We start from the raw sequence: 13,149 nt of genomic DNA on the forward strand, positions 1-13,149 counted from the left end.
AGAAAGATCCCTAAGATACAGAAATCGTTATCTACACTACAGGTACTCGGCGTACGCCCGTCCACGAGGAAGAAGAATGAATGGAAGAAGATGGAAGCAAAGAAAAAGCTCCGAGACGGCGGGAATGTTCAATCCAGAGTAAAGTTTGGAGAAAATGTGGCCCCTGTCGAGCAAACGCCGCCGGATCAAGTGCTCTGGCCGCTCGGTTTGATTTGTTGAGCATTTATGGGTATTTAGTTCAACAAAGTTGAGGCCAAGCGCTCCCAGCTCAGGTTCTTTTTCTGCCTTAGCGCTCGCTGGTGGATTATTGGCGCGGCAAAGGATCAATTTCCATCACCTCATTTTGCATGTGCTTGGATGCTGCCTAGGCAGTACAGTAGGAAGTTTGATGGCCTTGAACGAGAGGGAGGAGATGGATGAGATACTGCAGCAATAGTAGTACCAAGATGAAGCTCAATGGTGTCTTGATATTGCGTGACCAATTGAATCGTCGGATGCCTAAATAGGCGGTGATATGCGGAGTTGATACATCAAAGGTGTCGATTACAATTCATATCATAACAAAATAGAAGGAATCTACCTAGCTATAGTGGTAGATGTAGTAGAGTGATGATAGTAGGAGATCCTTCCATTGAACCTACTAGGTACGAGACAATCAAGTACATGTAAGCAACAGTCTCCCCTCTGCATCCTGTTCCGACACTTGAGCCTCATGCTGTCTCTGGGGGTGCTGGATATTAATTTCATAAACTCCCAAAGATCAATTGGAGGGCATTTGATCCAATTGATGCCGTTGAAATGCTACAGAGCATGCACGTGCTGTAACGAATCCAGACGCGGGGTTGCAAGCCGCCTGAAGCCGCTTCGATCTAGAAGCCCACAGCGCACGGGCCCCCGCTGGGAAAAGCCGCTGGAGGCGTCACTGGGCGAGTTAGAGGCTGTTGCAGGCCTGAGGCGATGATTGGAAGCTTCAATGTTCCGACCACAGAAAGCGAGCGTCATGCACATGCTCGTTTGACGCATCAAATGGCTTTTTGTTCTTCTTGGGTGTTTGAACAGACTCGCACCATCTCGATTCGACCGACAGTATCTCTTGCGCAAACATTGGTTTACAATTATAATGGTAACTTGACCCTTTTGCCGTGTCTTCAATCGGGACCATTTCGTTGCATGGAAATCTAATTGCTTCACAGTCTGCAGTCCCGAAGCGCAAACGCGGGCGGCCATCCAACGCGTCCAAGCTCGATATCGACGCGTCGCAAGAGCACAACTATGTGACTGAAGCGTACGACACCGATGCACCCGATCAGGTGCGCGCCAAGAAGCGCGGGAGGCCGAGGAAAAGCTTGAGCTCCCCAGACGATGAGCCCAGCCCTTCACCAGAGAGTTCCAAGCCCGCGAAAAAGAGAGGGCGGCCGTCGCTAGGTGGCAAACCGAGGAATCTAATTCACGAGGATGAAGAGACGCCGCCCCAGCAAAAGCGGAAGCGAGGACGGCCTTCGATCAAGAGTCGGGAAGTTGAAGATGAAGACGCACCAAGGCGTGGGCGGGCACGGCATAGCGAGGATGTCGAATCGCAGACCAGTTTGCAAAGCAATGGCGCTGCGCAAGACTCGGACGAGGATCAGCTGCAAAACGAGACCCCGAATCAGAAGCGAGTGCCCGCGCAACGGAAGAGAGGCCGGCCCTCTCTGCAGGCTCGACGGGAAGACGAGGAAGAGGTGCCAAAACGCGGCCCAACAAAGGGGAAGCAAGAGGCGAAGCCACGAAAGCGAGGCCGACCATCATTACGAGATATCAGTGCTCCAAACAAGATCCAGAGCAAACCCAGCGACAACGCCAAAGCAAAGACTACCACTGACAGCCCGTCAAACACGACATCAGGCCGACGCCGCGGCCGCCCCGCTGGGCGTACAAGAGTCTCAACTGGAGCAGCCACAGAAGATTCACCTGCTCCTAACGCAAGAAGGGCTCCCGCTATTGAGCCCGGACCAGCATCGAAGAAGAAACAGCGTCGACCTCCCCAAGATGCCGATGTCGAGGACGAGGGTAACGACGTCGCTCCCTCACCCTCAAAACCATACCCGCACGTCTCGCCTCACATCAACCGCGTCCGCCAATCCACCATCGAATCGAAATGGAGCCCCCTACCCGAATCTACCGTCGCAGCCGCCAACTCAATGCTCGTCCTCGCCCACCGTCCCGTCCTCCAGCGTCTCTCCGGCTCCGAACAGCGCCAAAACCACACCTCCGCAGCGCTACGCCTCGTTTCTCACCGCATCACGCGCAAAATCGCACGCGGCATCCCCTTCCCCCCAGCAAGCATGCCATCGGCCCGGGTGCCTCGTGGGAGACAAGCGGGCGCCGCGCCGGGAGCCGCTGGCGTGCCCGACGGCCGTGCCACGGAGCTGGACTTTGAAAGCGTGCTCGACGCGAAGATGGCGCTGGAGCGACAGCTGGACCCGGCGCTTCACGCGGTCGAGTTGCTGACGAGGGAGAAGGAGAAGCTGGAGAGGGAGCTGGAGAGGGATTACGAAACGCTGCGTAACTTGGAGTCCAGTGCCAAGGCTCAGGGGAGGGAGTATCGCGGCTTGTTGAAGAAGGCGCATGTTCTGGCGCCAACGCCCGAGACGGTCCATTCCCAACGGAAGCAAAAGGAAGAGCAAGAAATATCTTTTACCCCCTCCGGGGTCTCTCTTTCCGGAGGCCTTTTTAGTGTAAGTTGTCACACATCCTTTTCCCTCTTATCTTGTTCTTCTTTGTTTCCCTAATAGATGGAAGTTGAAGTGGAAGCAAAAAAAGGTTGTATGAAATAACTAACAGTGATGCCTTTTTTTTTTTAGGATCTTCAAGATCCAGAGCTCAAGTCTCTGGCTCTTCAGCTTAGTGACCACATGGAAAGCATCAGGAGCAACCTCCAGCAAGCTGATGGAATCGTACCGCAGCTGGCGCGTAGTCGTGCTGCTCTGCAAGATGTGCTGTTTCGGCAGTTGAACCAAGAGCAATATGAACGTGTGGTGCTTGGGTAGAAGGAAGAGTGAGGGACTCCCCCATCTGTCTAGAGAATTGTGTTTCTTATGGGCGTACAAGGTAATTGGTCAAGCGGAGTGTATTCCGGATACCAAGGAGGCTCGCTTATGTGTATTATACCTATATATTAGCTACGTTACGATGGGTTTGATTGGACGAATGAATGGTGTGTATATGAAAGGCAAGGTGTTGTGTTATGTCTTTAGGCAGGTGTGGTCAATACATTCACATAACTCATTGTAATTGACTTGGAAGACACAGTCACATCATGTTACAAGCAACACAAGCAAGACGATTTTGTAACATCACGAGTCGTTCAATTCGGAGAAATCGGTTGCCCAGAAGCCGTCACCGACAGCCATCTCAAAGAGCATTATCAAATATACACACATGAATGTTAAACAGAGTGTCAAGTACAGTACAACACGGCAAGTTTGTCTTCCAACCAAGCCTCGCCAATCAAAAAGAAAAAACAGCCCATGAAGAAAAAAAACCACGTGGATCCAAAAAAAAATTTTTATGTCGCTTTGCATCGACAAATAGACGTCTATCATGTAACAGCGTAGAAAAGAAACCTATATTCGTTTCTTTGGTTCTTTTTTTTTGGACTATGATTGTTCTTTCTCATCATGTGCGTCCTTCTTGGCCACGAGATTTCCAAAAACCAGTATCCCATGCCCCCCATTGCCTGTTTTCCACCTTTGGGTTTCACAATATTCTTACAAGGGTAGTTCCTGTTAAGGAGACGAGTCCTTTATCGGCGGAGACGGCGAGCAAAGCCGGAAGCGGAAGCCTGAGCAGCGCCGCTGGTGGGAACAGTGCCGTTGTTGATGGGGTAAGGCTGGACAGTGACAGTAGCACGGACGGTGGTGGTAATGTCAGTGGGGCAAGGAGTGCTGGTGGTAGCAGTGGCAGCAGAGTCGCCAGAGCCGTTGTTGTTGCCGCTGCCCTCAGAGCCGGATCCAGAGCTGCCAGAGCCAGAGTTGGAACCAGAGTTGGAGCCAGAGCTGCCGGAGCCAGAGTTGTCGGTGGACTTGTCAGTGACGGCGGGAGCAGAGCCAGAGTCACAAGAGCTGGGAGCAATGGTGACATAGACGGTCGAGGCGGGGACAGTGACAGTCTCCTTGGCGACGGTGACGGTAACGGTGGCGCTGGCGCAAGAACCCTCGCCGTTAGCAGGAGGGACGTTGGCAGGAGGAGCGTTGCCACCAGTGTTGGAACCGGAGCTGCCACCGGAGGTCTGCACCGGCTGGACTGTAACGTAGGTCGTGTCAGTAGTGGTGGCCGTGGTGGTGGTGGTGGGTTCAGGGCCGTTCTCACCGTTGCCGAGAGTGCTGGTGAGGGTGATGGTCTTCTTGGTAGTGGCCTGAATGGTGGTGGTGACGACAGAGGCACCGGCTCCCTTGCCAATGGTGTAAGTCAGGGTCTTGTCGGTGACAACATCAGTGACAGAAACGCCGGCGTTGGGCGGGGGAGTGACGGCAGCAGGAGGAGTGGCCTTGATGGTCGAGCCGGTGATTTGGCCGGAGGAGTGAGCGGCCTGCAGAGAGGACGAGATGCTGGAAGCCTCGGCCACGGGGCAGACGGTGGTGGCCAGGACAATGGTATCGGTGACAATCACGGTGGTCCTGGCCGACTCGGGCAGGCTGCCAGCACCGGTGGAGTTGAGGTGAGCCGGGCAGTTGGTGACGGTGGGAGCACAGCTAATGACGGTGTGAACCGAGGTAGCAATGACAGTCAGCGTGGTGGGAGCAGCATCGTCAACGGCAGCGGTGGTGGTGTTGGACCTGGGGAAGTGCAGGTGGCGGATGGGGGAGGTGGCAGAGGCCAGGCCGGCGAAGAGGCCAAAAGCAGCAACGGCAGCGGACTTCATCTTGACGATTTGTGTGATGGGAGTTTTGTTTCTTTTGATAAAGCTCGGAGAGAGGGCGAAAGTCGATTCCGCGTTTATATAAAAAAGGATCTTCAGAGAGTGTAAGTCGACGTCAAGCCGATGGATGGAAAAAAGTCTAGCTTGTTTTCCGTTGTAAGGAGTGGAAGTAGCTGTCAAACAGACGAGCCGGAGCAAAGACAGACAAGAGCAGGATTTTCGTTGAAGAGAAGAAAAGAACAAGAGAAGAAGGGAACAGACGAGTCAGGACGGGATGGATATCGAGCCTTTTTGTCCGTGAGAGCAAACACCATCGCCGGTCAAGCAAAACGCAAACGCCCCCTTCATCGGCCGCTCCCCACGCCCCCTCTGTTGCCTGCCGGGCCTCTGCCAGCACTCCGAGCTGCGTCAATTGATTGCTGACTCTTCCGTCTAGTCTCTATCCATGTCCGCCACCCCTGATGGAGTCGCAGACATGTCACCAATCTGGCGGCGCTAAACATTCGCCGGCCACTTAGCATTTGGCTGAAGGCCTGCTAGTGCCAGGGGCCGATGCAGGTACGCAGCACCAAGCCGGAGCCGCATCAGCACCTGAGACGCGCCCAGAGCCAATCACTCAGCCATCACGGAAGAGGCGCTGTTTGGCTGTCCATTGTCTTGAGCGGTGGTTTCCGCTGTGGCGTTGAGCTGAACTTGCTAACGTGGAGGAGTTAGGTATGTAGTTGATAACTTCACATGATAATCTGCCTTGCGGGTTGATAATCAAGCACAAGGCGGTGAAACCAAAACTTCAATTGCAGGTACGTAACCTACGCGGAATGCGTACTACCTGTAATTGTACAACGGCGCTCAACCGAGTCGGTCAGTTCCGTGTATGTACAAGCACTCGTACGACTTGGCACTCCCTTATAGTATTCTTCTTGTTCAACACCAAACAAGTCTTCTTTTGGATGCTTCCGATAACCAAATATGCCCCGAAACGGATCCCGCAACCCGGCCTGGACAAGTCTCTAATGAGCACAAACAAAGTGCCAAGCATCCCCCGACCGAATCAATTTCGACGGTAGTCTCCCATTGGCTCGACCTTGTCCAGGGCGACGACCAAAACACCAGCAAGGCCCTTAATTTGCATCGCCCAACATGCGGTTTGCAATGCCTTGATTCGCTTCATTTCCAGTTTAATCTATTCGCCTGTTAGTGCGCGTACAGATATGTACCCGTACGCTTTCGCAGACTCAGTCCAATTTTGTTTGATTGCTCTCCCCCAGTCTGCCCATCTCCTCAACACCGCACTTTGCATGCGCATGCACTTCCATGATAGTAGTCATTAATCCACTCAGTGACGCCGTTGGCTTGGCCTCACCTCGCCTGCATCCTGACACCAACGTTCTCAACGGCGTGGGCCATGTTCGCCTTCATGCTCGCTTGATGCCACCGCCCCCCCAGACTTGGAGGAAAAACCCCCGCAAGACGCCCCCTTGGACCCCCTGCCGCTGCGTCCCTTTGTGAAACGAACCAGCTGCGGGCGTGTTTTGACTTGTACCCAAAGTTCACGCAAACGCTCAGCTTGTTTTTGCTGTTCCGCAGTGGCATCCAGAGCTAAAAGTCGCAAATATATTGACTTGAGCTGAGTCTCTGGCGATCCATCAGACGCCTCACCGCGTTAGCCTCCAGGATCACCGTTGTGTCACTGGTGTTTCCCCCGTGTCTATTATTGTCCACGGTGCCTCTCCGACTGCTCGCTTCGTGTTTTCACAAGGGCCGGGCCAGCCAACCTTATTCTCCAGAAACCGTTTGAGATAAGAGAAACGAGAAACGCATGCGGCCCCTGCGTCACACCCCAGCCAGCGCCCTTGCTTCGCTGTGTTGCGAATGCACGGATACACGTAATTCATCCTACGCCACGCCAGCCAGAAAAAAAGGCGTTTTGCTTTTTCTTTCTTCCCTTCTTTTCGCCGTTCTGCCGTCCCTTGCCATCGATAAGGGAAAAAAAGACTTCTTTTTTTTTTCTTCCTTAGTTGACATGTCACGGACCGCGGGTGGGGAGCCTCCGAGTCAGCCACGACCACAAGAGTACGAATCACGGCGTGACGGTGACTCTAGCACCGAACGCCTGAAAGCCAACTACACGATGAGCCGTGCCATCTTCGGCTGGCCGGCTTGGCAGGCCGGCACGCTGAGATTGCGTCTTAGCACAATGTCATCATTTTCACAGGCAAGCGCTGTGTGTAAAGCGGCTTTTGGGCATCTCGGCTCTTCCATCCGTACGGCGTACTCCGTGTGACTACTTTTGGTGATTTTATCTTACGGCATCCTTCAATCCTCCATCATTCCACTTCCTCTATCCTTGGCCGTGGCCGTCCAGAGGCGTCCACCAGGGTGCCTTCAGGATTGACATGCAATCCCGCTAATCTCGTCAAACCGGGGACGGCGCTCGCCTCTGCCTGACTCGGCAACAGGCTTGCCATACCCCAATTCTCAAGGCTCTCCACGACATCGCGTGCGTGCTGTTGAACCAGCCCGTCATTGTCTGTTGCCGCAATGTAGCTGAGAGTCCTTTGTATATCCTCCCGGCTCTGGTTTGTCAATCCGAATCCTAGTTTCTGTCCAGATTCCTTGGCCTTGTCCAAGGCCTTCACAAAACTGAGGATGACGAGGATGGCTGCTCGTCGAAGTATGCCCTTCTCCAGCTCTGGCTCCATGGCGAGGACATTGATGCTGAGGTCGACTCCTGCCGAGACTACAGTCGGCCCAATGCCAATAATGTTCGTCTCAATGGCATTTCCAAAGATGGAAAGAGCCGAAGTCCGCATTCGAATATCCTCGCTCCCCCTTTTGCTTTCCCAGCCTTGAACAATTTGCGCCAGTATCTCATTATTGGCCAATTGCTCCGGTGTTTCTTCCTCATCCGCCATTTCAATGTCCCGGTCAGCATCTCCACTGGCTTCTGCCTTTTTCCTCTTCAGCTCTTTCAATCTTTCCTCTCGCGCCTGCTTGGCCATCGTCTTGGGTCTGTATCCCCTTCTACCTGCAATCGACAGAATGCTCTCGCCTGCGTTCTGGGCGGCCTCTCCCGTAAAGGTCTCCCCTAATCTCTCAATCACCTGAAGTATTGCCTCGCCAAACCTGAGGCGTGTGTCTGTAGATGATCTTTCCTGTGCATCCAGATAATGGTCGAGAAGCTCCTGCATTGTCGCATTGGGATGCTTATTCGCCAGTAGCGTGAAGATCTTAATCACTCGCAAGTTGATATAGTCCTCGTTTTCCTTCAAAAGATTTGCCATCAGTACTGTGACGGCCGATATGTCCAATATTGGGCTCTCTGCTATGATCAGATTCGATAATAGGTTGAGGCCTTCAGACACTACCGGTGGTGGGTTATCGCCTCCAGTAATGTAATTCATTGCTAGATCGTAAGTCTTACGATCTTCAATCTGACGGGCAGTAGGGGCCGCCGATTTGTCATCTGGCCTTTCCACATCATCCCGGTACTTGAGCAGCATCGTCAGATTGCCTGCAGTTGTCGATGCTTCACCTCGATCTGCATTCCCAATCCTCGCCAGTGCATCTTCGACAACTTTCAGCTCAGTCGGGTTAATGTCCGACTTCTGAAAGGATGGCGCTGTGATTACCAAGTTTAGTAAACTGAGTACAACTCCAATGATATCGTCCCCAAGGGGTGCCTGGCTGTCGGCTCGCAATACATGCGATATAAGCTCCAGCAGCTGATCGAAATGGCTAATCAGTTTTTCCGGAACCTTGTCCATGAATTTCTGCAACAGAGTGACATCGACAAGATCTTGGACGGCAGAGTCTGCTTCTTCTTCATGAGTGACTAGCTTGATGGCCGAACTGCTTTGTTTGCTGGCTGACCGTATCCATCGTCGCAGGAGGTATAAGAAGACCGAGGAAACTTCTTCCGTTGTACATACGGAACTCAGGGATTCAACCAAGGTGGTTGATTTGCCCTCAATCTCTCCCCAGTCCAGTTCCGCGTTTTGCTTCTGTTCGGCAAACGGACGGTGAATGCTCTCTATCCCTCCTTCGGACCCATGGTGGTATCGCCATTGCAGACCCTCTGCGTCGTACAGGGATCCTTTGCATTGAATATTACGGATAAACGGGATGAGGTTGTCCACATCACCGAATAATCTGAAGTGGGTCTGCACAAGAATCCGCGCAGGCCTGCAGAAGCGCTTTTCTATGTCCTGAGAGGGGCTTATCCAGGAAGCGAGAGCCCAAAGTTGCAGTTGGACTGGCTTGAGGACTCGTTTACAAAGGCCGGGTGACGGATTTGACATGATTAGTAGCTGCAGCCGTTTAAGCGACCTCTCGAGGTCAGCAGAAGCAACAAGGACTCTTTCTCGGCCCAGCTCCACAACCTCATCGTCGTCGTTCGAGCCGAAAGAATCTCCCCTTGAGGATTTCAGCGATGGGTTAATGGTTTCCACCAAAGGCTGTACGAAAGCGTTCCAACCAGGTGCCCCTGTTTCCTCTCATAAGTAAAGGCGTAAAGGAATATGGCGCATCGCTATATAGTTGAAAGTCATGTTCTTACCTGGGGCTCCGAACTGCTTTTTACCCAAGATACCGAACCCGACAATCTGCGCAGCGGTTTTTGCAACATCAGGCCCAGCTTCGCCATCAAATAAAGCCATGAATTGGCCCGCTATGCCATCGAACCATTCCTGAGCATTCATCGAAATCGGAACAGAGGAAAGCAGTTTTGTTGCAATTGCTACCGCCTCGTGCGTAATGGCAGCTCCCTGTTTTCCGCGGCTACCGCTGTCATCTGCCGGTTTCCCGGTATTGCTCGGATGGACTGCAAACACGAACTCCATTGTAGCTCGAACGCCGTCGGACCGCAGTGGCAGATGCGTCAGACTCCTCATCAGCGGCTCCCTTAGCCATGGCGGAAGCACATTGGGCTTGATCAGAGCGTTGAGAGCATGTATCAAGATCCATGTTTGCGTTCTGACCGCATGTCAGGTTTGTCTTGAAAGTCGGTCCCCCTCTAAGCAGCCTCACCTACCTCTCGACTAGTTCATTGTATTCACGCAAGCCGTCTTGTCGGCTTTCAGCAGCGGCTGATGGATCAAATGCTGTTTTTGCAGCATCCACGATGTCTTGTGTAATCTTCGGCTGAGATTGCTGAGTATCCGCCAAGTCTGCCATAGTATCCAGGCACCATGTAGATGCAAGAACCAACGTCTTTGAGATTTATAAGTGCCAGACTGGTTCTCGAGGCGAAATTCTTTTACAAATGAGAATAAGCTGCCTTGTGGCACGAGATAGGAAGTAATAGCTGGACTTTGAGTGAAAATGGCGCGCACTGTACAGATGCACTGTAAATTTAACAAATTCGTAGTCACGTGCTTACGCGTTCTTGAGCTTGCTTGGTCCGTGCGTCGAGCTCTCCATCACATGCCTCCCTCACGCGTTTCCTCATGTTTACTCCCTTACCTACTCATCAACCACCGTCAGAGCACTTCAGATACGCCAATTCCTCGATTTGTTGCCAGAGATTTCGCCGCTATCCAATATCATGCCTTCTTCGTACGTCTTTTCGCCTGGATCTCCTCATGTAGCTCAAGGCAGAGCCGCCTTCGTTGCCCTCAAAAGCAACACTCCATCCGCACGTCGCCTCCCCCACAGTTTCTCGATGGCCACAGTTTCTCGATGGTATTTCGGAACTTAACCCTAAGAATAATCTGGTTCAGTTTGCGCTCAGTCGTCCAATCTCCTTTTTAAATCGCTTTTTTTGTCGATGGACTAGGAGAGGGGACATCCAGTCACTCAACAGTGCGCAATAGGAAGGATGCCATGGGTTATGCAGTATGCAGTCTCTGGTCCGATGACGCCCGTCAGCCCTCTCCTCTGGAATTAGCACTATGGTCGAGAATAGGCTGTCCTTGTGATGCAGCTGCCATTATAGGCAAAGAGATTGACCTTGTCTGTTGGGATCTGCGGCGGTGGCTTCGTTGCCCTGGTGCAAGGTCTATGGCATGGGAGCTTTTGAGCACAGAAAGTGCTTCAAGCAGTCAAAGACCGCATTTCAGAATATACAGTCTGTCCTTATGGCACCTTGCCGGAAGCCTGCTTCGTAGCAGTGTCGCGAGGGCCATCTGGAATCACACAGAAATGCAACGGTTTTTGACCAACCCAATGCCATTCTGCAATGCTCTCGGATGCTCCTCATATGCCCACCCGCTTTCGGGATATACATCAACACGGCCACCAAAGTCATGATCTCTGTCTGTTTACCGGTTGCCCCTGGACCACACCATAGCACCCGCTCTCGGTGTGTGATGCTGCGGCATCTAGTCTGACCAAGCGCATTAACCTTCGGTCGTTGGCTCTGTCCCTCGATCTTGCAAGGACTCCCCAGCAACTTCCTCGGTAGATTTCGTCAAGGAATTGCCGAGATGATAACGCGGTTTTTACAGATGTGTTTTGTGCGCGTGTTGACGCCCTCCTAACCATGAGAGTTCTGGAGAGGAAACAAAAACAAGTCTTCGTTGGCAGTGCGAGACAAACAGAAGGAGGCTCCCCTGACTGCATCCGGAACATCCAGGCTACAATACGCTACTCGGACTTTGGACTAGGTGAACTCGAAGAAGGCAGCAAATCCATGAGAGGATTGGCACCGGGCATCGGTCCATTTCGGATACCAGGAATACGACTCGATATCGAGTTGAGACGGTTCGAACCAGGACCCATCTCGAGTTGGTGTCAAAGTTTAGCACTTGTCTGGTTCCCTGCTCAACTCGCTCCTTTGAGTCCACTTCACGGGCTGCCACCATTTTTGACTTGTTCATTGACACGACGTACTTTGTACGAATATTGGATTATAAGGACACACCATAGATTTGGAAGGTAGTCCTGGTTGTCCTTCTCCCAGAAATGGCCGGAGGACAGCCCCCCGCTGGTGAGGGGATAAGTCACCCCTGTTCCGATGGCTATGAGACTCCTCGCTAACAATGCTCTGCAGGTCAGGCTAGGTCATCTAAGGATGTTCGCAGCTCTTCGCCGATATGTTATAAACTCACCGCTGCTTGCAACTTCCTCTTGCGTGCCGTTGTGAAAAGGTGCAAGGACAAACCATGTACGCCAATTTGACGTCAATGAGCATTCGTAATCGCTATCGCCAAAGTTCCAAGCCAAGAAATCGGGTCTAAGCTCCTATTACGATCAGTAAGCGGGAATGGTTAGCGATCAAGATGAGGCATCTGTAACCTCTCATGTCGTTGGGTTTTTTTTTTTTTTTTTTTTTTTTTTTTTTTTTTTGATAGATAGGTAGCCCTGGTCGTGTACACATCAATTTCCCGAAACGAGTGGGTGGCATCACGGCTAAAGTCGGTGTCATTTTTTCCATATGACGACGCCAACAAGGCCAGTCCCTGGCAGACACGGCGCGGTAAACTTAACGATGTCATGTACAGGGTTCAGATGCAGCGCAACCTGAGAAAGATTCCTGAAGCCTACCGCATTGAGCGATTGAGGGGGCCACCGCGGACCGTTGACCTCTGCCCTGCCAGTGGAGGCAGAGAGTACTTGTACAAGTATGGCTTTGGGAAAACATGCCGGGCCGGGGAGTCTTTGTTTGATATCAATCAGCCGAGAGCCCTCTAAACAGGAAGTTGAGGAACAATCTATCGAGCTTCGATTGAGGGGATTCTCAAGGCAGCGCTAGCTCCAACGGCTTTGGCCGTGTTGATCAGCCCCACAGGGAGCGAGGAAGAAGAGCGTGAGAGAGAAAAAAAACCTTTGTCGCTTCTCAATCAGGCCGTAGGGCGACGCAGGGAGGTGGAGTGCAGCCCTGGTTGATGTCGCAAGACGTATGAAACAGCATCTAGGTAGGGCCTGGCTCGGAGGAGTTCCCTGGGCGGGCAATTAACGTCGGCGAGCTGCTGCTCTGAGTGGTTCACCCGGAGAACTGGGCTGGTCACCGAGAGCGTTTTTGGATCAATTCCTTGTTTTTTTGAGAGTGTGCGCGGTGGGATCATTACATAGCCTGCCTATCGTGGGCTATGGCCAAGGCAAGGTAAGCCGGGCAAAGGCTCGCGGCGGACGGAATTGGAGATAGCTATGGATGCTTTGACTTCCTGCCAAGGCAATTAACGGGACCGACTTGTACCATTGCTCTAGTACTCGTACTACCAAGGTAGCAGTGCTAAAGGATTAAGGTCCCGTCCAGCACGGTGAAATGCAGCTGCCTAGTGGCTAGTACAGGCAGATATAAAGTGCAG

General features: G+C 52.4%; 3 protein-coding genes across 3 annotated transcripts; 1 reads left to right on the forward strand and 2 right to left on the reverse strand.

Annotated features, from left to right (window-relative positions):
* Positions 1-1,120: 1,120 nt before the first annotated feature.
* Positions 1,121-3,029, forward strand: Triagg1_10453 (uncharacterized protein; the record flags this gene model as incomplete). Its single annotated transcript, XM_062894526.1, has 3 exons — positions 1,121-1,123; positions 1,194-2,717; positions 2,844-3,029. The coding sequence occupies 3 exons, from the start codon at positions 1,121-1,123 to the stop codon at positions 3,027-3,029; spliced, it is 1,713 nt and encodes a 570-aa protein (XP_062750569.1).
* A 755-nt stretch (positions 3,030-3,784) lies between these two features.
* Triagg1_10454 (uncharacterized protein) lies at positions 3,785-4,903 on the reverse strand (the record flags this gene model as incomplete). Its single annotated transcript, XM_062894527.1, has 1 exon — positions 3,785-4,903. The coding sequence occupies one exon, from the start codon at positions 4,901-4,903 to the stop codon at positions 3,785-3,787; it is 1,119 nt and encodes a 372-aa protein (XP_062750570.1).
* Positions 4,904-7,227: 2,324 nt separating this feature from the next.
* Positions 7,228-10,075, reverse strand: Triagg1_10455 (uncharacterized protein; the record flags this gene model as incomplete). Its single annotated transcript, XM_062894528.1, has 3 exons — positions 7,228-9,386; positions 9,459-9,874; positions 9,933-10,075. 3 exons carry the CDS (start codon positions 10,073-10,075, stop codon positions 7,228-7,230), a joined length of 2,718 nt encoding a protein of 905 aa, XP_062750571.1.
* Positions 10,076-13,149: the final 3,074 nt, after the last annotated feature.

The sequence above is a fragment of the Trichoderma aggressivum genome, assembly GCF_033847375.1.
Source record: "Trichoderma aggressivum f. europaeum strain CBS 100526 chromosome Unknown scaffold_074, whole genome shotgun sequence".
Taxonomy (NCBI): Eukaryota; Fungi; Ascomycota; class Sordariomycetes; order Hypocreales; family Hypocreaceae; genus Trichoderma; species Trichoderma aggressivum.